Source organism: Lissotriton vulgaris, chromosome 11 (genome assembly GCF_964263255.1).
Source record: "Lissotriton vulgaris chromosome 11, aLisVul1.2, whole genome shotgun sequence".
NCBI classification, from domain to species: domain Eukaryota; kingdom Metazoa; phylum Chordata; class Amphibia; order Caudata; family Salamandridae; genus Lissotriton; species Lissotriton vulgaris.
In genome coordinates, this window is record NC_141699.1 from 301,209,413 (window position 1) to 301,232,394 (window position 22,982).

General features: G+C 44.0%; 1 protein-coding gene across 1 annotated transcript in view; it reads right to left on the reverse strand.

Moving 5' to 3' along the window:
- NOS1 (nitric oxide synthase 1) overlaps positions 1-22,982 on the reverse strand; it is a 534,740-nt gene that overhangs the window by 56,435 nt on the left and 455,323 nt on the right. Inside the window, exons 18-21 of the mRNA XM_086943269.1 lie at positions 21,279-21,417; positions 16,999-17,077; positions 12,202-12,395; positions 5,903-6,072 (exon numbers count right to left, since the gene is read on the reverse strand). Of these exons, the coding sequence (XP_086799395.1) occupies positions 5,903-6,072; positions 12,202-12,395; positions 16,999-17,077; positions 21,279-21,417 (582 nt within the window). The remainder of the gene's footprint in view (positions 1-5,902; positions 6,073-12,201; positions 12,396-16,998; positions 17,078-21,278; positions 21,418-22,982) is intronic.

The window sequence follows — 22,982 nt, forward strand, 5'->3', positions numbered from 1 at the left end:
TTACTTTTTCTTTTGGAACACCAGCTAGAATTATCGATGTGTGGTGGGTTGATAATGGAATTGTAAACTATGTTTATTTTTTGATTTGTGATTTCTTATGACTCTTAGTGGTCTCGTATTTTTCTTTGATATGTTTCTAGTCTTCAGCTTATTTAAAGTTAAAGTTTAGAGATTTACAATTGGGTGGGCGTTAAGCATGGGCGAATTTTGCGAATCTCGCGTTCGCGAATTTTGCGGATTTGCGAACTCGCAATCCGCAAAATCCGCGAATTCTCGCGAATTTGCGGATTTTTTTTTGTATGTTCGCGCGGGTTTCTGCCAGTTCGCGAGGGTTTTGTACAATTTCGCAAACGCGAACTTACCTGTCGGGTTGCAAGTTTTGCGAACTTGTTGTTTCTACGTGTCCAGCCTGTTTGGGACACTCTTCTTCATCACTGCCACTCTCTGTCACCACTGCCACTCTCTGACTACTCATGCCACCCTCTGGCCCACCCATGCCACCCTCTGTTTCATCACAGCACCCTCTGGTGTACATTATTGTGGCAAAGCAAAGCACACCTTCCCTGCCTCAAGTGACCTGAATTAATTTGGGGCTGATTAATGTGTCACAGAATATTTTTTTAGCTGGCACCTGCTTCCTTAGTGCTTCCTGATTAGTGATCTTTTGCACTTGCTAAGTGCTTTCATTGTTGCAAAATTAGTTACAACACCTGCCCTGCTCCAACTGACAATAATGAATTAGGGGCTGATTAATGTGTCACTGGATTTGAACTTCCAGCCTGGCTCCTGCTTGTCTGCCTTAGCTGTAATTCAGGACCTTTGTGTAACTATTCTGAGGGTCAGAGCAGGGTCACATAATAGTTGCAAGTAGGCAACTGAACTCTGGAGGGGCCCCTCAGGAAGCACTACAGGAAATGGCTACTAATGATGAGCTTGAACTTTTGAACCTGGTAAGTAGTTTCAGTTTTGCTAAGATCGTATTTCTGCAATTTAGGGCTTATTCGCGGGGCGCGAAGTTGAACTGGGAAGCCGCGAACTCACGCGAACAGTGCGAGCAAGCCATAAAATCCGCTGCTCGCGGATTTGCGGATTTTGCGGGAAATTCGCGAATCTCGCGGATTGCGAATTTACCGAAAATCCGCAAAATCTGCGAGTGTAACGGATTTTCCGCCCATGCTTAGTGGGCGTGCGCGGAAGAATAGAGTCCAAAGATAGCAATTTAATTTTACTGAAGTTCCTTTATTATGTGTTCAGTATCAAAACAGAGCTTTAAATTACAGCCAACGCGTTTCGTTCTCCATCGGAGAACTTCATCAAGGCTCAAAAGAATAGTAAATTTGCTATCTTTGGACTCTATTCTTCCGCGCACGCCCACCCAATTGTAATTTGGAGGATCTGGAGCACAGTGGCACCTATAGACGGTTGATGCCAGGGCTGTTTGCGTTGGATCTTTTCGGATATCAGAACTGACATGAGGTGCAGAAATCTATAGTCAACCGTCTTGTCTCTTTGTAATCACAAAGTTTAGATATTTCTGTAGAGCGGCTTATCACCCATGAGGGTATCCAGGCGCTGTCCATGGGCACGGGGAGATTAAGTAATTTGCCCAGAATCACAAGATGTTGCAACGACGCCGAGACGCCATCCCTGATCTCCAGCTCCCTAGTCATCAGCTCTGGCCACTGCAGCACACCCTCTCCCTTTAGGAAGTGGATGTGCATGGCTCCTATAGGAGGTGACTTTAGTAGCAATGGGGTAACCAAGTATCCCTCAGAACCTGGGCAGTCATTTATAAAGATACAGTTGGTTCTGTCGGGTTAGTATTTCTTCAGGCAATTTGTATCAATCTAGATATTATTCAAAATAGAAACAAATCAATCATAATCAACACAAACAAAAACATTGAAACCATATAGGGTATTATTAGGAGCTTTTATAAATGTCATCATTCATAATCACCCAATATGCATTTGTAAGGCTGTCAAATAGTGAAATAGAACAAGTGACAAGGTGACATTTGGTGCTCAGTGGTTTAGTGATGGTGCGTAATACATACAAAGTGTTTTTCTTGGGGGGGAAAACAGGGGGAGGATGGCCAGAAATGGTCAGGTAAGTCTGCGAACTGAGTAAATGAGTTTCCTCGCAGAATCCTTCAACTGGTCCTGGGATCAGTGTGTTGACGTTTCAACCCAATGTCTGCACTACTATGAGGTCAACCTCCTACATAAGGCAAAATTCACTCTAATGCTGAGTTAATACTTCAGTCGATGGGGCGTGGTTGGAAAAGGAGCTCTTCCATAAGACTTATTGGTCATGTCTGGCTTCTATTTCCAAAGTAGGAAGTGGATGTACATGGCTTGGGTGTGTCCTTGGGCCTAATGTCTGAGAGGTGGCAATCTGAGCTAAACATTAATTTGAACAAACTGAATTTGACGCAGGTACATGCCCTACTAATACAGTGTATGTCAATCTGTATATCTTAACAACCAATCACCGTAGTATCGTAGAATTCTGCGAGGGCCACATTGGTCCCCAAGTTTTCTGAGGTGCACAGGGATGCAACTTGAAAAGCATTTAAAAAATGTGAGCAATAACTTAAAGAATGACCTTCATTTGGTTGAAAGGAAACAGAAAGGGAGTGTTCTTAGACATTTTTGACTGACACTTGCCAGGCATTTTAAAATGAAGACCAAACTCCTGGCCATTCTTCAGCTTTTTTCTGTGGGTTCCGCCAGTGGACCATAGACAGGCATACTTATGCAGCCTGGGAGTTGGTCATAATTGAACTGCCATCTCAAGACTTTCCTTGAAAATCAGAGGCTTTACTCAAAGCATCAAGGAGAGCAGAAAAGCCAGTTTTGAGTTCTGAACTATTGAAAGAATAAATGTATTTTTACAGCATATCAAGATTTTTACTACATCGGTGTTAGACTTTAAAGGATTTTCAGGACCCAAAGGTCTGAAACTTCGAGGCTGATTAGGATGGCGGAGAGACTGCCACTGACAGCCGGTCAGTGGCGGTCTCACCGCCATCCAAAGCAAGCTTCCCGCCTGCCACATTAGGATGATGGGTGGTTTATTGGCGGTTGACAAAACCGACCGCCACTCATCCGACGGGTTCCTTGAGCCTGCCGGTGCGGGCGAGACGTGCCTACAATGGTGGCGGTGCCTGCCAGGCACCACATTATGATGTTCCTTTCTGCCGGCCCTTTCATGGCAGTGAACCCACCATGAAAAGGCAGGCATAAAGGGATATTGGGGGGCCATAGCAGGCCCCCCTTCCTCCCTGGCACTGCAATATGGGCACTGAGGTGCCCCTCTACATATCCCTGCACCATGTGGCAGACACCGCATGGTGCCTGCCACGTAGTGCAGGGATATGTTAGGTGTCCCTATTTTGGATTGCAGTGGGTGCTACAACTAGCAGCACCCACCGCAATGCAAAGTATAGGTATTGCGACCACCGTGGTGGCAGTTGCATCATTAAGCCTATGTCGGGAACGCCGACATTCTGTTAAGCGGTCCCATTTCTGATAGGGTGGGCGGCGGTTGAAAGTCCGTCCGCTATCCTAATCAGCCCCTTAATTCTTAAGATATGGTGGCTGGATTAAATGAACAACACACTTGTTATCTCAAGAGAAAACTTTCCTCTTTCTTGTGGATCAATGTGACTTCTGAGAATGTGTGAGTGATGGCCACGTATTGAGATCAGCCCTTCCCCTTTAGCTTTGTAATAGAGTGAAAAGAGGCTATTACGTTTCGGAGACAGTAGTGTAAGTGTCTGTAATTTGGTCAGGGCAGGGCTGCTGTTAAATATTGAAATTGTTTGCCTGGCACTTAGGCAGACGTCTGTGCTCAATGGTCGTTGGCTAAGTATTGCAAGGGTCTACCTTAAGAAAAAATATTTTTCTGTAACATGAACTCAGTAACACAGAGCTGACCAGGCATTATTTTTATGATTTATCAGACTGTCCTTCCAATTGTCTTCTGAAAAGTGCTCTCTGTGGGTCTGTTTACCAACATAAATCAACTCTTTCATCTGCCAGGTATTAGGTAAAACATGAAGCCTTGGAGAACGAGCGTGAACCCCATTAGCAATACAATCTGCTGAAACATACTGATTTGGGTGAGGCGTTTGGGTGGTTTCCATCCGTATTTTAATATTGTATGGGTCAAGCTGGAATAAAACGTGAATGGCGATTGGCGAATCGCTCACACACATTTAGAGTTTAGAAACACAAATGAATTATAGTTATGTCTCTGACAGTGACTAAGGGTCATATGTATCAAAATACCCTTTTGCGATTCCTTAATAGCGATTTTTAAGGAACCGCTATTTAGAAATCGCAAAATGGTATGTATGAAGAAATTCGCTATATTTAAGCGATTCCTTAAAATTTCTTAATTACGATTAGCAAATTGCTAATCGCAATTAAGGAATAATTTCCCATTCATTTCTATGGGCCAGGAGGCCCATAGGAATGAATGGGAAATTATTCTCAATTTGCGATTCGCAATTTGCTAATCGCAAATTGAGAATAATTTCAAGGGTGCAGGGGTGTCTCAAGAACACCCTGCTGCACCCCTGAAAATGACATGTGTGCGCATATGGCGCACATACATGCCCTAAGGGCATGTATGAGCATCACATGGCACCATTGAATTTTCAAAAAAAGCTTTTTTTAAAGAATTCGCAACTTACCACCAACTAGAAGTTGGTGGTAATTTGCGATTCCTTAATGGCATTTTGGAATTTTTTTTTCCTTGATACATTGCATTTAGGAATCGCAAAATTTGTGATTCCTTAAATGCAATCGCAAAATAAGGAATGGCAAATTTTGTGATTCCTTATTTTGCACCCAAATTGTTTGATACATACCATTTTGCGAAAATGGGTTCGCAAACATCGGCGTTTGCGAACCCATTTGGCCTTGATACATAAGGCCCTCGGAGAGGATAGTGGTAGCTATTAGGTGACATGTTAGCCTGGGGTTTCAGTTTACCCTGGCAATTAGCTAATACAATCCTTACGCCTAGGTCACTGTTAAGTAGAAAAAATAAAAAGATCCAATCATAAAACCAGTGTTGGTTGAGTCTCTCAAACCCCTACACATGGGGATCTTTAAGCCACTATTGTGAAACTATGCTGAAGTAAGCCAGAAACTTTACTTATATGGCCCTTTTGAGGAGGCTGAAATATAGTTGTAAAAAGGTATACATAGAGGGGTTCTTAGTATACATTTGGAAGACCATTCGGATAAACAATATACAAAAGGTCTGTCTTTCTTTTTTACTTTATTATGAGGTGAAACTATAACCCGGCCATTATTTTCCTCCAATTCTTTCTTTTTTTGTGGCATAGTCCTCCCCAAAAATTAGATACAGAAATCTAAAATAAAATTAGTTTTTGTCCTGTTTTCTAACCTTCGTGAAGGGCAGAATTGCTGTGCATCACTGTTCATTCTTACAGCTGAATATTGCAGCCTCATAGAACTAAAAAGGCCATTATTTTCTAATGGAAATTTTGTCCTTCAGTTCATCAAATGTTCTAGTGTTTGAAGTAAGGAAGGATTATGGCAAGGGTCCCTACTGACCACTGGTGAGAGATAACCAGACTCATTTCTCAAGTTCCACTCTGCATAAGCTTCCCACTATACATAGGGGTTTTCAAAATGATGACAAACCTTTTGAAGAAATCTATGGGGGTTAAAGTCGGAGACTGCATTGCAAACTCTGTCTTAACCTCTTGAAAGCTAAATCTACAGCGAGGGATGGTGACATAGCAAGTTCACTAGGGCATGCAATGCTGAAAGTATAAATGGATTGAGGTTAACTCCCTGCGCAAAAAGTCATCACGCATTGCCACGCCTGTTAACGAAGGTGAGTGTCACTCAGGGCTGACCTTGCTGAGTACTTGTAGGCGTTTTTTCTCCTTCTCGTTCGTGGCCAGTAGTGCGAACTGCTGCATGAGGAGAGGCGTGGGTGGCGTGGTGATGTCCAAATAATACTTAAATGCTTGGAAGCCGGTGCATGCTGGGATGCGCTCCTCCGGGGTCCAGTTACTGATGACACCTGTGAAAAAGCATGTGGGCAAGAGACAGAAAAAAGAACAGAGGAGTCAAGTCCGGAGCAAACTTCCCTGTTGGGGAATCTTAAGGCATCCCAATTGGCCAATAACTAGGTTGACTTCAGTGCTTAATTTGTGCCAGAAGTTGCAGGTGGTGAGCACCAACACTTGTCTTGGAGATCGGTACGTATTTTTCAACATCAGACTTTAACCAAGAGCAAAAGAAAGGCAGAAAATGGAAGTAGGAGGAAGCAGGGATGAACAAGGAAAAGAGAGACAAAGGAAGGTAGCAGAATTTAAGGACAACCTGCAAGAGTGAGGGGAACAGATAGGAACTGTAGAGTGGAGGAAGAAAGAGGCATGAGGTGGAATCAGGAATTGGCAGCCTTGGGCCCTTATTTATGAGGCCTTGCGTCAGTTTTGCGCCGCCGGTGTGTCACTTTTTGTGACGCACTAGCGGCGTAAAATATGCGCCTTGTTGCGCCATTTTTAAAAAGTGACGCATCTAGGTAGATGCGTCACTTTTTAAACCCCTGCGCCACATTATACCTGCGTCAGGTATAATGTATGCAGAGGGGGCGTTCCCCCGCAAAAAGCCACGTAATAGTGACGCAGTGAATCTATGAGATTTCACTGCGTCACTTTTAGGATGCTGTTGCGTTAAAATCTTGCGCCTGCCTCGCAGCAGGCGTAAGACTGATGCAAGCCCTTTCACATGGGGCTTTCCCCATGTGAAAGGACGCATTGCTGGAGTTGCGTCACTTTTGTGACACACTCCAGCAATGCGTCACTTTTGCGCTTACATACATTAAATATGACGCATCATTGGTGTCGCAAGGAGTGCGCAGTGAAAAGTGACGCATCGCTGTTTTCACGCAGCGATGCGTCACTTTTCATAAATGAGGCCCCAGGTCTCCATTCCCCCCCCCCCCCCCCCCCTTCCCCCCACACACACACATGGCGCAGCACCATAGGCGGGTTCTTAAGAAAAACACTGGATTTCTGCATTTTTTTTAAAACACATTAAGTACTGAGTGGCAGCAAAGGCTGGTATGGAGCAAGTCGTTTGACGGGCAAGCAAAATGCGACCTGCTATGTCATAGTCCTTTCAATTATCTGAAGGCACCGGCTTGACAGAAAGTCTTAAAAGGCCAGTCCTCAAAGTCGGGTATATTTAGCGGATACATTTCATAGTAGCTCAGCGCTGCCAGACTTACTCATTTATATCAAAGATGAACACCAATTTCAAAGCAGTTCATGCATTGAATCAAAGAAAGCAAATGCCCAAGCACTTATAGTTTGGAAGCTAGGCTAAAAATAAAGTGATTCCCAAGCAAAGCAATTACTCAAATCAAAACAGCAACATCGTGTTGTCAAAACGATCTTCCATGCTCATGACGAACCCCAGCCGTCATGCACTACGGTGCTCGTGTGCTGATGACGGCTGGGGTTCGTCACGGCCCGCCCCTGTTCGTGCTGTTTACAGCACACCAGGGGAATCGCGGCCGCACCGAAGGGGTTGAATACTGATTTGCAGTCATTTATATAAAGCAAATGGAATACCTAGAGTTTAATATGCACAGCACATGCAGCCTCGTTCCAGGAGAGCCTAAAGTTCATGGAGTGTTTAAAGTGCTTAACCCCATATCAGTCCAAAAAGTTGAAAATATTAATATCAAGGGGACAGAGAGCATGAGTGGAAAGTTGTGAGCGGTTAAGATTATCAGGAAACTCGAATGAGCAGGATTCATGAAGCACGCTGAGTTGGGTGGTGGTTGAAGTCATGAGACATGATTGGAGGGTGCTAGCTGGGAAGGAAAGGAGTTTTAGGCAGGAAGGGTAAGGGACAGGGAGAATGTTCAAGAATTGTAGAGTTAGATTGCTGCTGGGATGAAGAGTGGAAGGGGAGAACAGGAGTAAGTGAAGCTAAAAGATGAGACAGCAATACCAGAATAACAGATTTGTTGGAGTGATTCAAGAGTCTCTCAGGCAAGCCGCCTGGTGAGTGTTAGACAAAAAGGTATAGAGGAGATAACTTTCTTTTCTAGTTGCTTGGAGTCCATATAATCATTCTGTGACATTAATTTTACTGTTTGTATGCAGCATTTCGTAATGTGTTTGAAGAGGACTAATGTTATCTTACATGTTGACTGTGTGGTGTGTCACTATGATCTTAGAGGGACTTTTCATAGGAATGTGAGGCCTATTCTTGGTGTCCAGGGACAGACAGTGGTTACTGGGTATCATCCTAAGTGAGCTCTGTCATTTACTATAAGTGCCCTGGGGTCACAATGCTTCTACACTCCAATTGGATAACCAAGTTACTTCTTTAGCATTAGGCTCTCTCAAGTTAGAGAAGGCAAACTCAATCAAGTAAAGGGAATTATAAACTTAGATTCAGTAGGGCACAACAAATAGCACTCAATAACATCAACGTCCAGTCAGTGCTTTATCTTTGAGAATGAAAAGGAAAGGTAAGTAAATAGAACAGGCTATGATAAGACAGCAACTTCCAGGGCCGACTGAAGCTCAATAGCGCTAGGCACTACGTTAATTTTTCTTAACATTTGTACCATTTCCATTGTTTTCCTAATAGGGTTGGTTTGGATTTACTCACTGGACAACTCAGAGGACTGATACCTTATCCGCTCCAGTACACAAGTTCTAAAACTAAAAAGTGTAATTCCCAAAAGAGCTATAGAAAAGCCACAAATCACACATCGAGGACTACATCCAGTGAATGCCAGTTTTCCCCTTTAAGATCTAGTAAAGGTCAATGGTGAACATGTGTCCCAAGTGATGTCTATTTATGGTCGTAGTCCACTGCAGTTCCTGGTGGCCTCATTCCCAGCTAGGTGTTTGTCTGTTTAGTGCTAGCCTTGATTGCATCTTCAAAAGTAATTTCCAGAAAATATGGTTCATACAATTCTGTGATGAGGGTGATCTCCTCTAGTCATCAGAAAAAGAGTCCACACAGGGGATAGGGAGGCTTACTGCTTACAGGTACTTCTGGAGCTGGAGAGGGGAGACACAATCACTATGTGGTCATGAGGTGGATTGGTAACTGTAAAGACTTATCCCTGAATTGATGACAAGCCCACAACGCCAGTGACACTCTTCTTTATGTCTCCCACTCCTGTTCAGTTGGGCTGTGAAGAACTCATAGCACCTGAGTGACCCCTGCCAATCAAGACATCCCCACATAGGTCTTGCAGCCAGCTGGGCTTTGTGAAGATCTTTTTTTGAATCACATGGACTCCACCGGTCAGGCATAGGTAGTGCCTCATGCAGACAGGTAAGCTCTTAGTTTCGCAACAGGCCACAGTAGCAAGGCAATGTTTGGAGGTTTCTCAGTCATAGGCCCAGTCTGGTTTGACAGTGGCCCCCTCCTTGTCCTATAGCCTTCTTCTCTTCACTGGTGTGCAGGGCCCGGCCATTTCCACGGCAAGGATGAAGAAACCAGTAATGGCTAATGGCCCAGTCCTTATTTCCCCTTCGATGTCTAAGTAGGAAGTCTTGAGCCAGTCAGGTCTAAAACATTAAAAAGTCCCTCCATCTGTCAATCCTGTAATGGCACCTCTTACTGCTGATGGGCAGACTGTGCATGCTTCTAAGCTAGGCAGACCCACTCTTGCTGTTCTAGCTTTATGGGGGCTGGGCTCAGACATTGCTCTGCATCTGTTCCAATTACATAGGAGATTGTAATAACACAGGAAAAGAACGAGAAATGAGTTTAGATCGGGACAGGACAAACCTATATTGCGATCTCGCCTTACCGATCAACAAAACAGGTTTTTAAGGAGGGTGACTGAGAAAAGCAACTGTGCAAGATAAGATGAGCTAGCTAGACCTCACAAAGGAAACTACCATCTAGTTCAGCATGCACATGGGGTCCATTCTTCATTCACTTCTCAGACATGTTGAAGGCCCCAGCTAGGTGGATGAGTGAACCTTTACTAGGGAAATGCAGCAAGCAATATCCCTATCTAGAATCACACTCCCACCAGCCACTGCATAGCCTGGGTTGAGGGGCAGTAGGCACTCTCACATAGAAAGGCGGTACACGAGCTATTGTGTCACAGCTCTAATGACGTAGAAAGCCAAAAGAAATAGAGGAAAAACACAGCTCTACCAGAATTTGCTGTGGCATGCAGGGTACTATCTCCCCAATGATCATATTTACACTTGGTGTTTGGACTACTAATAACTACTCAAAAACTACAAAACAAGTGAATAATGTGTGGCAGATTCTTCATCATAGAAAAATAATAAATACCCACAGAAAGAGGCTTAAGTTGTGAAAAAAATATTTCACTCTGTCATCTGTGGCAAATTGGCACAGAGTTAAAGATGCCAAAAAGGAATAAAAATGGGTGAAAGGATAGTTGGGTTGAAACAAAGTCCAAATGAGAGAGGTATTGATGAAGGGTAGTTTTATACATGCTAAAGATTCAGCTTTTGCCTGACAGAGTGAAATTTAAGGAGACTGGATGAGTGGTGGATAACATCAACAAAGACATAAAGGCTCTTTTTGAGTGTGTTACCAAGCACCTGGGAGTCACACAGGGACGAATGCTATATTGTGGCTTTGGGACATTGACCCTCCTATATTTGTTGCAATGCTGGCCCCCGTATTACAAAATGTAAGATAATAATAAATAAGTTTTTCTTATGGTCCAGTCACAGTGCTTTTATTTCAACCACTTGGTCTGCTACACAGATCAGACTTTCCTCTTCATGGGAGACATAGAACTCCTTATCCCACCTTTTCATATACTTCTCAGACTCTACTGGGCAATTTAATAGCCGAATGAAGGCGCGCGCAGAGAATTTGGGGATGAAAGTATTGTATTAGGCTGCATTGTATGTTTGTACTCTCTCTTCATCGCTGACATCATTTCCGAATAAAAATGTGTTATGTTGATTCCAGTTACACACTAGTTATTGCTTATTTATTGTATAGCGAATGCTAATGCTTTTCAAATGTATAGATATACAATTTACTGTAATCTTGCTACAGGTGCTTGCTCTGGTGTCCTCGGGATTGTACACTTTGCACCTCTTTTATGTTACTTACCACCACAGATGCATCTCAGCCTGCAGTGCCCGGGAATCATTGAGAAGAGGCCTGCCTCCGTTGGATCAGAGCTCAATTCAGTCTGTGAGGTCCTCTCGGCCCGAGTCAATGAAGCAGCTGAGAGGTTCTGACAAGCTATATTTTACTAATTTTGAATCCATCCTGATGACCAAGATTCCCTGGAGTATAATAAAGGTGGGCAAGCCAACAAATTAACAGGGAGAGCCGAGCCAGGGTCGAGGCAATGGTTTGGCCTGGCTCTTGAAGCCTGTCCACGTACCAAGCCCTGAAAATGTTTGCTATGTAAATCAGACTGCAAACATCACATATATAACTACAAAGTCTACTCAAAAGTCAAAAAAATTGTATTTCAACATGTGAAAGCTTTGACATTGAATGTCACATTATTGCACTGCACTGAGAACCATTTATTAAAAGTCATAGTTTTTAAACATAAACATAATGGCAAACCATTAGTGAATTGAGAGGCAAGACAGTTGGAAACTCCCTTTATGCCCACCACTTTCAAATGTCACCAGCCACCACTAGGGTCACCACCTCTGCCAGCCTTGGGACAGCACCAACTTTTTAGGCAAAGCCTCCTCCCCCCGCCACCCACCAAGGGAAGGTTTGATTTCTGGAGAATGCAAAATAAATGCCCTTTGCATGCAGGGAATTTTCTCTCAGTGTGTAGGGGGCATTGTTAGTTTATTCCTTCCCAGACAGAACAGAACACAGCTGATATAGTGTTGGAAGGCCTGCAGTAGATTGGGCAAGGCTTCCAGCGCTACATCTGCTGGTGGTTATGCAGAGAACAGGGTGTTTATACTGGTCAAGTCAGCTTTGACTCTGCTGTCTGAAACACGGAGCTCTCCATGTCTCCAAATGTGGCAGGGGAATTATGTGGTTGGTAGACAGGATACCTGCCAATTTTTTACATATTCCCAATATCGCCAACCGCTAAAGACATCTTTGACATCTCATTGCAATAAATGATGTGTGTGACAAGAGAGAGATGATAGCACACCATGGCTGTGGAGAACAAAGCTTGCCTTACCCAAAGCTGTGTTTCGCTCCTCTAACAGCTCCACCTTCACCAGCTGGTTGGGTGGCGGAGCGTCCTCCAGCCGCTCCATCAAGGCACTAACCAGGTCATCGTGGTTGCCTGGAAATACTCCGAGGTGGTCTCCTGGCTGGTACGTCAGTTCTTTCTGTCCATTAGTATGAAGGCGCAGCAAGATGGTGGACCGGCTGCAGCAAAGATAAATAAGGCATCAGGCTGGCCCTCCAGTTCAGGTCCACCACATGCTGCATCACAGCTGCAAATTCAGTGCTCTGCTGTTATTGGAAGAGCAGAATTGCTGGAGAAAAGACAATACCTGCAATCCAGTACTATGCTTTCAAGTGGGGACTCTGATTTTAGAACCACCACTCATCAGATCCAAATATAACATTCAGTGGTTGTGTTGTGGATCTGTTGCTCAGCCGATCTTCTCCACTTACAATGCATTACCCTTAGCCCACCACTCTCCCCATCTATAACTGGAGTAGAAACAGTTGTCTCTGCCATTCCCTGCTGCCAACATCTCTGTGGTCATAGCCTCTCATAGGTCCACTCTACAGGCAATAATTATCAGTCCCGCTTTCGCTTTTCAAAAAACACCAGAGAGTGTACCTGAAGGAAGAGAAGAATTCAGCTGTCTATGCCGTCCTAGGCTTGTCACCCCGAGAATCTCTCAAAGGAAGCACCGGAATATGTCACACCAAGTACAAGTATACATGGCTCTCCCCAACACAAGCACAAATACATATATTCTGTGGCTAATCAATGAATGCACACAGAAAAGCTGCAGGATACCTTTGTGCTTTTAGGCCACTGAGGGTGGACCAGAAAAGCCTGGTCCAAGGTCTCAGGTTTCACTGTTCCTACGGAGGATGAAGTGTCATTGTAAGAGGCCTATTGGCTTGCAGACTTAAGGATTAACTCTTCCTATTTAGCAGAGCCCAGATGTGTCATCTCAATGCTCCACAGTTGATTCAGGATCTCCCTATAGTTGCACTATCAACATACAGACATGACATAATATCTGTAGAGGTCATGAATAAAGAACAAGAAAATCAAAATGGTTTAGAGAGGACGCCATGTGTATTATTATTAGCAACAAATCCCTTGGCAGTCACCTGCCCAGCCGGTCATCGGACATTGTTTCCTCTTCTCCCCGTTCGTGTCTTCTTCACTCCTCCTCACTCTGTGAATCTTTGATTCAAACGGTTGTAACTATGTAACCTGTAACTCGCTGATTCAACTGATATAATTATGTAACCTGTACCTCGCTGATTCAACTGATATAACTATGTATCCTGTAACTTGCTGATCCTCATGTAAAGCGCTCTGATACCTCCGGGTCTAGCCAGCGCTATAGAAAACTTTGCAATTAAATATTGGGTACCTCACCTAAGGCTGTGTGAATAAATAGAATAGAGAATATAGGAAATCCTGTATGAAAGTGCCATTGAGCTGGTCAGATTTCTACTCCCTATGCTGTTTGATACATTTTGGGACAACTGAATATAATCTGCCTAAACTCAGCTTCAGTGTATAAACAGAAATTTCCGTTCTTAGCTGTCTTTCTGTTTTACACATATACTATGCATTCCTTAGACTGGGAAAGCCTACCACAGGTTCAGGCATCCCAGGTTAAATATGTGTGTGAATAGCTTATGCAACACTAGTGTGTGAGTTCTGGGAACAGCACCACATAGAGGCAAAAACCACATTAAGATTGGTGCATGTGGGGACTTAAGCAGGTTGGCACTAGGAGGGGGGGGTTCCTTGACACTCATTCAGAGTGTTTGGGCAACTATAGGGTGGAAGTTGGAGAATTGAGCACAATGGAGCAAGAAATCGGATATTTTTGGTTTCTATGAGTAAAGGGATTTGAGATGGGTTTTACCTTTATGAATACTATAAAATAGGAAATGGGTAAAATTGCTGCAAAACCCGGGAGTGGAAAGCCATAGGATTTTTGACATGGCACTCAGTAATTATTTTTAGCATTTGCAATGCCCTACTAGATCCATTTTCATCAGGAAACTGTTCCGGAACTAATGGAGAATGGACAATTCTCTTATGTATTAGACTGAAGAATGCCTGACCACCTGCCAGGCGATTGCCAAGAGAGCTGTTTTCAGCTGCATCTTGCTCTGAAACCAGAAAATTGCTCCAAGTTTTTGGAGACAGCCAATACAGGGGTCTATTCCTGCTAGTAAAGCCTTTGGATCTTCTGGAGAATGCAGGAGACCATGTGAACAGTGGAAGTTGTGGCCACTTGAATAAAAGCTAGTGAGCCAGTTACAACTGCACTTTTTTATGGCCGGCTTCTGGAGGCCCGAGCTGCTGCAGAGGAATCCCAATGGACATCTGGACCAGGGCATCGTGATCTAGACCTGAATTGGTGTTGGAGGGAGACCCCTTAGCTGGCAATAACAGAAAATCGATGAAAAACTAAATAGGTGAAGAGAAACAAGCACACAAAATGTGGGCACATATCAAGATACTTTTTAGAAAGATATTTCAATGATGTTGGTTAACTTTGGTGCATCCGAGCAAAAATTCAACTTTTCCGCAAAATATTTACTCACTTCTATAAAAGCTGTTCTTTTTCAGTGCCAAAAACAGATGTGCTGCCACTCCCCCCTTCAACCATCTTCAGAAAAGAATGGAAAATGCTGAGACTGAAAATAATTGTTTGACCCAATTTTATTATCTCTGCATCAGAATTTACCTAATATTTGTCCTATTGTATTAAATACATTTGCACACTTACAACTAATTTGTTTTGGCCTATTTGTGTTGTCATAACTGGTATGTTTTTTGTAGTTGTTGCAGATAGACATATGCCTTTTCCTCAGGGAAACCTTTCACTTTGAGTGAAGGTACCAATAGTCAGACAGGTATTACTCACAAAGACAATTTAACTATTAGGAATCTCTACCCCATTGCGCAACAGTCCCACTTCCTGCTCACAAAGTCTAGGATGGACCTTATTTTGGGTCTAAACTATGCCTAAACTGTTTTCCCAAGCGACAGCCAGTGGCTGAGATTAATTCAAGCATCATTCCATCCGTCACCTTGTTTTCAATCCTTGAGTGTGAGGGTTATACCCAATGTGGGTAGTGCACCGACTGCTACTGAAACCAAGCTATACCTGGTTAATGAGCCCGTATACAGGTGAAATTGGTCCTGGGTTCCTTGTGTTCAGGACTCAATGAGAACCTGGCCTTGCAGTTCGGGCTGGACTGTTCCCATTGGAGCAGGGTCAAAACGGATTTGCATATGGTTTGGTCGAAATTGAGGTGGCATGGTGGGCAAAAGATGATGCTTTGGGATGTGGCCAGAGTGAATGCTAGTGGTTGAGATTAATTCAAGCATCCATTCATCACCTTTGTGATGCCCTAAACCCTTTCACTGAGCATCTATGGAGCACAAATGATTCGCTGCAGTTTAGCAACGACCAACAGTAGTCATGCTTCTCTATGAGGAGCTTGGTAAGGAACCACATGGTTACTGTTAAATTTGCCATTGTTTTGTTATGTTATCCTAACTTGTAAAGTGCAACCAATTCCCACAAAGTGGTCTCTTGATGCAACTGAGAAAGAACAGACGCTCCAGATAAAAACTCATAATTGTATTTCTTAAAAGGCCATGTCTAGTGCAAAAATTTATGTAAGAGTGATCTGGGCGTGCTTTGGAACAAACGTCCAGAAGCAGGCTGTTTTGCTTTGCTATGTCCAAAAGAAGGTACAACTAACATACGTGTTGGCTGCAGACATTATCGTTCATTTGGGAAGGTACTTTTGCGATCTTAAGAAGTGTCCACAAATGTGAATGACAAGACGCCCTATTCATAAGACCTCGCTTACATGGGCCACCTAAAATCATGGCATTCACAAAAACACAGTAATTACGTGCCTTTACTTCAAATTTTTGATATTGCTTTTCATTTTTATTTTTGCGCGCATAAATGCGGACTAAATGTGGAAATACAATTTTCAAACATTTTCCCAAATTTAATTGCGCTGAAATACCACCAGCAAAAATCTAGTGGTAATTGGGCACGTCATCTATGCTGTGATGTGTTGTTACTGTAATTGCAATCCGACATCATTGCATTACTAAATGCCTGCCAATAATCGAGAACTGAAGAGCACAACAACAGGGCCTGAAACCAACCCCTCAAAAAAAGTTTAAACCACTATACTGTTTTTTCTCAAGTCCTAAGAAAAATCTGACTAACCACTGTCACAAATCAGGAGTCCATACCCACTCTAGTCTAAAATGACTAATCCTTTGGTTCCTTGCTTCATTCCAAAATACACCTTGGCTTCAATAAAGAGAACACTAGAAAAAGAGAAAAATTCTATCTATAGCTCTCGAGGAATATAAAACATACAATCCTACATACGGTCTATGCATAGTAAGTGTGACACTAGTTTTGAATGAAGTATAACAATGTATATCACTAAGAACACATTTGCCTCTCATAACCATACATTGTGCATTACCACAGCATATAACACAAACTGACTGATTCAGCCACCGAACAACACCTCGTTTCCATGCACTGGTTTTCCATTGCTGCATGCACCATCTTAAGGACAACCTTTGTGACCCACAAGACGTTACACCATAACGAATGGCTGAGGTACTTGGTAATACAAAAATCACTATAGCTGCTGGCGCACACTGCAAGATCTACCTTGCCATGTTCATAAAGTAACACATGCGCCAACATTCTTTGCCCTAATGCACCCCCTGAATATTCCCCCTCAGTAGGCACAGCTGGCCACCTACCTGGACTTTGTACTCTGTAGGTTCTGACAGCTGAGGAGTTTGGCACCATAAACCTTCTTCTTGTGGATACTGTAGAGTGCTGACAAATAAAAAGAGAACATTAACAGCAGACCACAAAATACAGAACCCCACTCGTCCATGATGGATTCTGCTTCCTGCTAATCCAAGGTGAGCTCTGCTATCCACTGATCGAAGGTGGGCGTGTTCTAACTGGTGACTGAGTTTGGGTCTGCTAAGCCTTGGTTTAAGATGGGCTCCGCTACCTACTGACCCAATGTTGGAACAAGTACCTACTAACCCAAGGTATACTCACTAGTACCTACTGGTCCATGTCGGGCTCCTTTAGAACTAAGACTAGGTTAGTACTGCGACCTAGTGGCACAAGGTGTGTTCTGTTACCTACTGGCTCTCAGTGGGTTCTTCTCCCTAATGACCCAAGATGACTTCTGATCCGTATTGACCCAATTTCTGCCCTAATGCCTACTGGCCCATGGGGGGCTTTGCTACCTACCAACCCAAGGTGAGCTCTGGTATCTGCTAAGTCTAGATGGCCTTTGCTACATGTTGGCACGTGGTGGGTTCTGCTACCTATTCTACTACCTACTGACCCATGCGGGCTCTGCTACTAGCCGGTCGAAGGTGAATTTCACTATATGCTGTCCCAAGGTGGACCACTGACAGAAATACATTACATTTCTGGAGTCCAAAAGCATTCTAGTTCTAACCTGCATAAATACATCACATCCATTTACGTAGAAACAATGCTTATCATTTGCAGAATCACGTAGAACACATGCAACAATCATGTCAGCCCTCAAATGTTGGACAGGAAATTAATTAAGACAGGAAACAGTCTTTCACTTGTAGGGCATCGCATCTCATGAGGCAGACAAGCACTCAAGTTCACACACGTACCATAACTCGCCATCACTAAGGCAGGCTACCACTATTACTCTCTTGTGTGCAGAAGGAAACCATATCCATGAGGCAAACTAGCCACGCCTTCACCAATCACATCCATTAGCAACCTGCAGAACCTCCACTTTAAAAGAAAAAGAACATCTTCAGGCATGCAACAATTCCAGCCATCACCTGCACGATATCAAGCTCATTGAGACAAACCACCAATTCAGTCTCACCTGCATGAAGTGATCATGAGTAGTCAATTAAAAAGTGCAACATGCATTGAAGGAAATAATCACCAAACCCACTCGGGTGAGATGCACTTCAATTTGTAACTTAGGAGGGTAACACTTTGTTTTGAGTTGGGCGTGCAGGGTATCTATGATTTGGGATATATGGTAATGTAACCTGAATCACTGCATAATAACCAGTCCTTCGCCAAGTACAGGAAGTTAGCGTCACCATAGGAGCTATTGGGTGGTGAGTGATTTCGAAGAGCTGAGGAGTTCTGTCTTAAGTGACGAGTTGGAAACCCAACTCTTTCAGATTATACTAGTGCTATCTCAATGAACGTCTGATTGTTTGGACTTAGTGGTACTCAGAAGTCCTATAATGACCTTCCTTTTAACAAGCGGAAGCATGCTGGTACTTGCCTTGATCATTCACATGAAGACAAGAACTCCACGTACATGTATTGTAATCACAAGGCCGGATTCCCTTCTGGAGTTGGATACCCTGCCTACACTGCTGGTCAGGATCATGTCTTTTGTGGAAGGATGGCTCTGTAATTTACTTTGGTGGTGTTCTGTTCAGTGGGGCAGATTTCTTTCCCCATTCATCCATTAACAATAATGTGTGGTAGTCAGAGTGTTCAAACGTTATCTGACCCACTGCCTTTTCTTTAGGGGTGGGCAAAGAATTCCACTCCTCCGGCGGAGTTCGTGGAGTTTTGCCCACTCCCCGCAGAGTGCAGAGTTCCAAAAAACTCAGCAAAGTGATCCAGAACAGATTTTATTTTTCTCAAGTGGTTCGCTAACATTAAGTTGGCGAGCGCTCGTGAGAAAAAATTGCACGCTAGACCTCCTCCTAGCGAGATTTCCTAACATGGGCGGTCGCGGCATGGCGCGACCACTCACTTTGAAAAATATGTTGCTCGCATTAAGAAAGCTGCCGCTAATGTCTACTTGACCGGCAGAAAGCAGCAGTGCCCTCTGCCGCAACTCGTAGTGCCATTCGCACTGATTTTATAACCACATCCATCTTTCCCAATGCCTGCAAGCACGCAGAGGTGAGATCCCATCTCAAGGAACCCTCTGTCGACCTCAGCAAGCTCCAGAGCTACAGTACCATCTCATTGCTCCCTGCCAAAGTCCTGGAGAAGGCCATCAACCTCCAACTCACCGAACACCTGGAGAGAAACAACCTACAGGACCCTTACCAATCACATTTCAGAGCCAGCCACAGCACCGAGGCTGCCCGATCACCACAAAAGACAACATCTGCACCCTACTCGACAGAGGAAAATCAGCTGCCCTGATCCTGCTTGTCCACTCTGCAGCCTCCGTCACCGTCACCTCCCACCACACAGCCATCGGTCGACTACGCTAGATTGGAATCACAGATGATGTGCTCAGATGGATGGCATCCTTTTTCACGGGGCTCATCCAGAGAGTCTGCATCCCTCCCTTCACCTCACAACCCAAGCACACCATCTGCAGCATCCTCCAAGGCTCATCCCTCAGTCCAACCCTCTCCAACATTTACATGACACAACAAGCAGATATCGTCAGACCGCACAACATCAACATCATCTCCTACACTGACAATACCCAGCTCATCCTCTTTGCTCTCAGCGGACTCCACCTGGACGAAGGCCAACTTCCACATTTGTAGGAAGAAAGTCTCAGCCTGGATGAAGGGCAAATGCCTGAAGCTCAACATGGACAAAACCAAATTTCTGATCTTTGGGAGACACACCACCCTCTGGGATGACTCCTGGTGGCCATCAGAACTCTGATCCACCCCCCCACCCTGAAAGACCATGCCTGCAACCTTGGCATCATCCTGGACAGCGAACTCTCCATGAAACATCAGGTCAACGCCATCTCCTCAGCCTGCTTCCAAATGTCTTCAAGTGGCTCCCCATCAGCACCAGGAAAACAGTGATGCAGACCCTCATCACCAGTCAACTGGACTACGGCAAGGCACTCAATGCAGACACCACCACCAAACTCATGAAAAAACTCCAACCAATCCCAAATGCAGGGGCCAGACTGATCCTCAATCTGCTCAAGAGGACCCACATCATCCGGCACCTGAAGGATATCCACTGGCTCCCTGTTCAGAAGAGATGCCAATTCAAGCTTCTGAGCCATGCCTACAAAGCCCTCCATGACCAAGAGCCCACCTACATGAACCACTGCCTACATTTCCACCGACCTCCCAGAAACCTCCACTCCGCAAACCTCGCCCTTGCACAGATACCACACCTCTGCCGCTCCGGAGGATGCGCCTTCTCCCACCTCGCTGCCAAATCCTGGAACACTCTACCCCTCCACCTCCGCACCTCACCCTCGCTGTCCCACTTCAGGAAGGGACACAAGACCTGGCTCTTCACTGATACCTGCAGCACAGCGCCTGGATACCCTCTTGGGTGATAAGCTGTGCTATACAAGTATGACCTGATTGAAGGACTAAAACGCACCCGCAAATAATTACCAGTGACTGAGATTAATTCAAGCATTGAGTGCAGCTTGAAGATCACTTAAAGTGTCTTTGCACTGTCCCAGTCACTAAACAGACCCCAAAAAGAAGTCAATGAGCAGTTAATGTCAACTTTGGATTTATTCTGGAAGTAGTCTTTTACTGTTGGAATTCAAGAAACACACAGAGACCTGAGGTTTGTGTGCACGCATTGAACACAGGTGTGGCATTCACATGTCATGGACAGCAGAGTGGTCTTCCAAAGCCCTACAGGATAGAGGTCCCAAAAGCGTGGAATCATCCCCTGTTTGCTGCAAAAGAGGCACCCTTCTTGTAACTATGTACTTTGGCTACGAGAAACCTCAATCTGAGTTGTAAATTAGGGGTTACGATTTCAAGCACTTGGGAACATGTCGTCAGCTATAGACAAAATGTTGTCTGGTTTGGTTAAGACAAACATGCTCATTGGATGGCCTTATGCTCCTTGCACATGATTAAGGCTGGACCAAGTCTTTAGTTAAAGGGAAGACAGAAAATGATCAACAATGTAGATAGATGCCTGTCCTTAGTTATGTATTACCAGTCGTGACCCACAATAACACAGGGCAGTGCCTAGTGTCCAGACTCCAAGTTGCATGCTGATCAGAGACTCTGTTCTATCTCGCACATTTTACCTTGGGTGAGTTCTGGGGCCTCAGCCACAAAGGTGAGCCTGTATTTGCTTCTTGTCCAACTCCGGTCGTTACTGGTGAGGGAGTTGTTTGCCTTCTCTATGTTCACGTCATCGCCCACGCAGAATACATCACATGCAGCCTGTACAAAACACACAAATTATATTCTGTGTAAAAGAATTCTTAAAACATTTAATTTCATTAGTACACAATTTTAATCGCAGTTTAAAAACTCACATCTCTAGCATTTTAATACTTAATATGTATTAAAAGTAAGTCATCGTGTCATTCATTTAAAAAAAATGTAATTCTTGTAAAGCTTAAAGGTTTTTTTTATAAGTGACACATTTTTTTAAATGATCAAATATTACATTTTTTATTTCATCTAACTTTTTAACACTAAACAATTTTGACTACATTTTATTTCAAATTTGAAACAAAATGCATTTTACATTATATATTATGGGTTGTTATATTAAGTTGCTGCCTCCATTCTTTTCAATTGGAGTGTGGTGGAGTACTTAGGAGAGGGAATGTGCTGTGCTTGATTTACTCCCAGGCTGGGCTGGAGGAGATTTACTACCATTTTGGCATCATTTTGGCAGCAGGAACTTTACAAGTGTAATTTGTGAACAGCAATGTGCTTTCTCTTTTGTGGGTAGGTGTTTGAGAGTATTCCCCATTTTACCGCCACTCTTCCTGGTCCTGCCTACATTTGCTACAAAAACATATTCATACATGTGCGAAGATCTCTTCACAGAAAAGATAGGAGTTACGGTTTGCAGAAGTCTCTGCTTGTGAATTGCATGTTATAGTTTTTAAGCACTACTAAAAACTCCACAAAATGCAGTTTGTGAATCGAGTCCTAACTTTTCATTTTTTTTTTTTAACTTTATTGTGCAATTAGTTAAGATTACAACCATGGGCCTACAACCACAGGGGCCGGCCGCTAGAACACGTAAAAGCGACCATTGTTTAGCACAAAACTGTGGCCGATCTCCTAGAGGTCTGGCAATAATACAGGATACGATTCGCAGCAACACAGGATAAAAGCAGGATATAATAGGATTTTGTTTTTTATAAAAAGAACAAAGAAAAGAAACAAACAAATCTCAAGGCATAAAACATTATATACGAAGTTGTGCTCATACGGGGGGACCCTCAAATACAAGATGAACGAACAAGCAAGCGGTAGAGATGGTCAGGGGGGGAGTCAGTGGGGAAGTCAAAAATCAGGAAGGAAAATAGACTACACAAGGAATGTCGGATCAGGGAGATAGAGAGATATCTGGATTATCTTCAAACGGAGGTGTACATATGTTTCCTCGATAGGCGTTCCATTGGCCCCAGATTCGAGGCCACGCTCCAGGTTTGCCCCTAGCCAAATACACAGTCTTCTCTCTAAACATACACCAGTCCATATTCTCCTTCCATACTGACACGCTGGGGGGCCGTTGGGAACCCCACAACTGTGCAATGTCTCTCTTTGCGATCATGTTCCCAAGGGCCGCCCACCGGGCCTGGGCGACGTTGTAATCATTCGGCTCCCACACATTCAACAGACATCTCCGGGCCTCAGGCAGCAGAGTAACTCCGGTGACACACTCCATTACAGCATGCACCCGAGTCCAATACGCAGCCACCTCCCGGCATTCCCAGATGATATGGAGGAGAGTAGCACTCAAACCACATCCACACTTACATAAC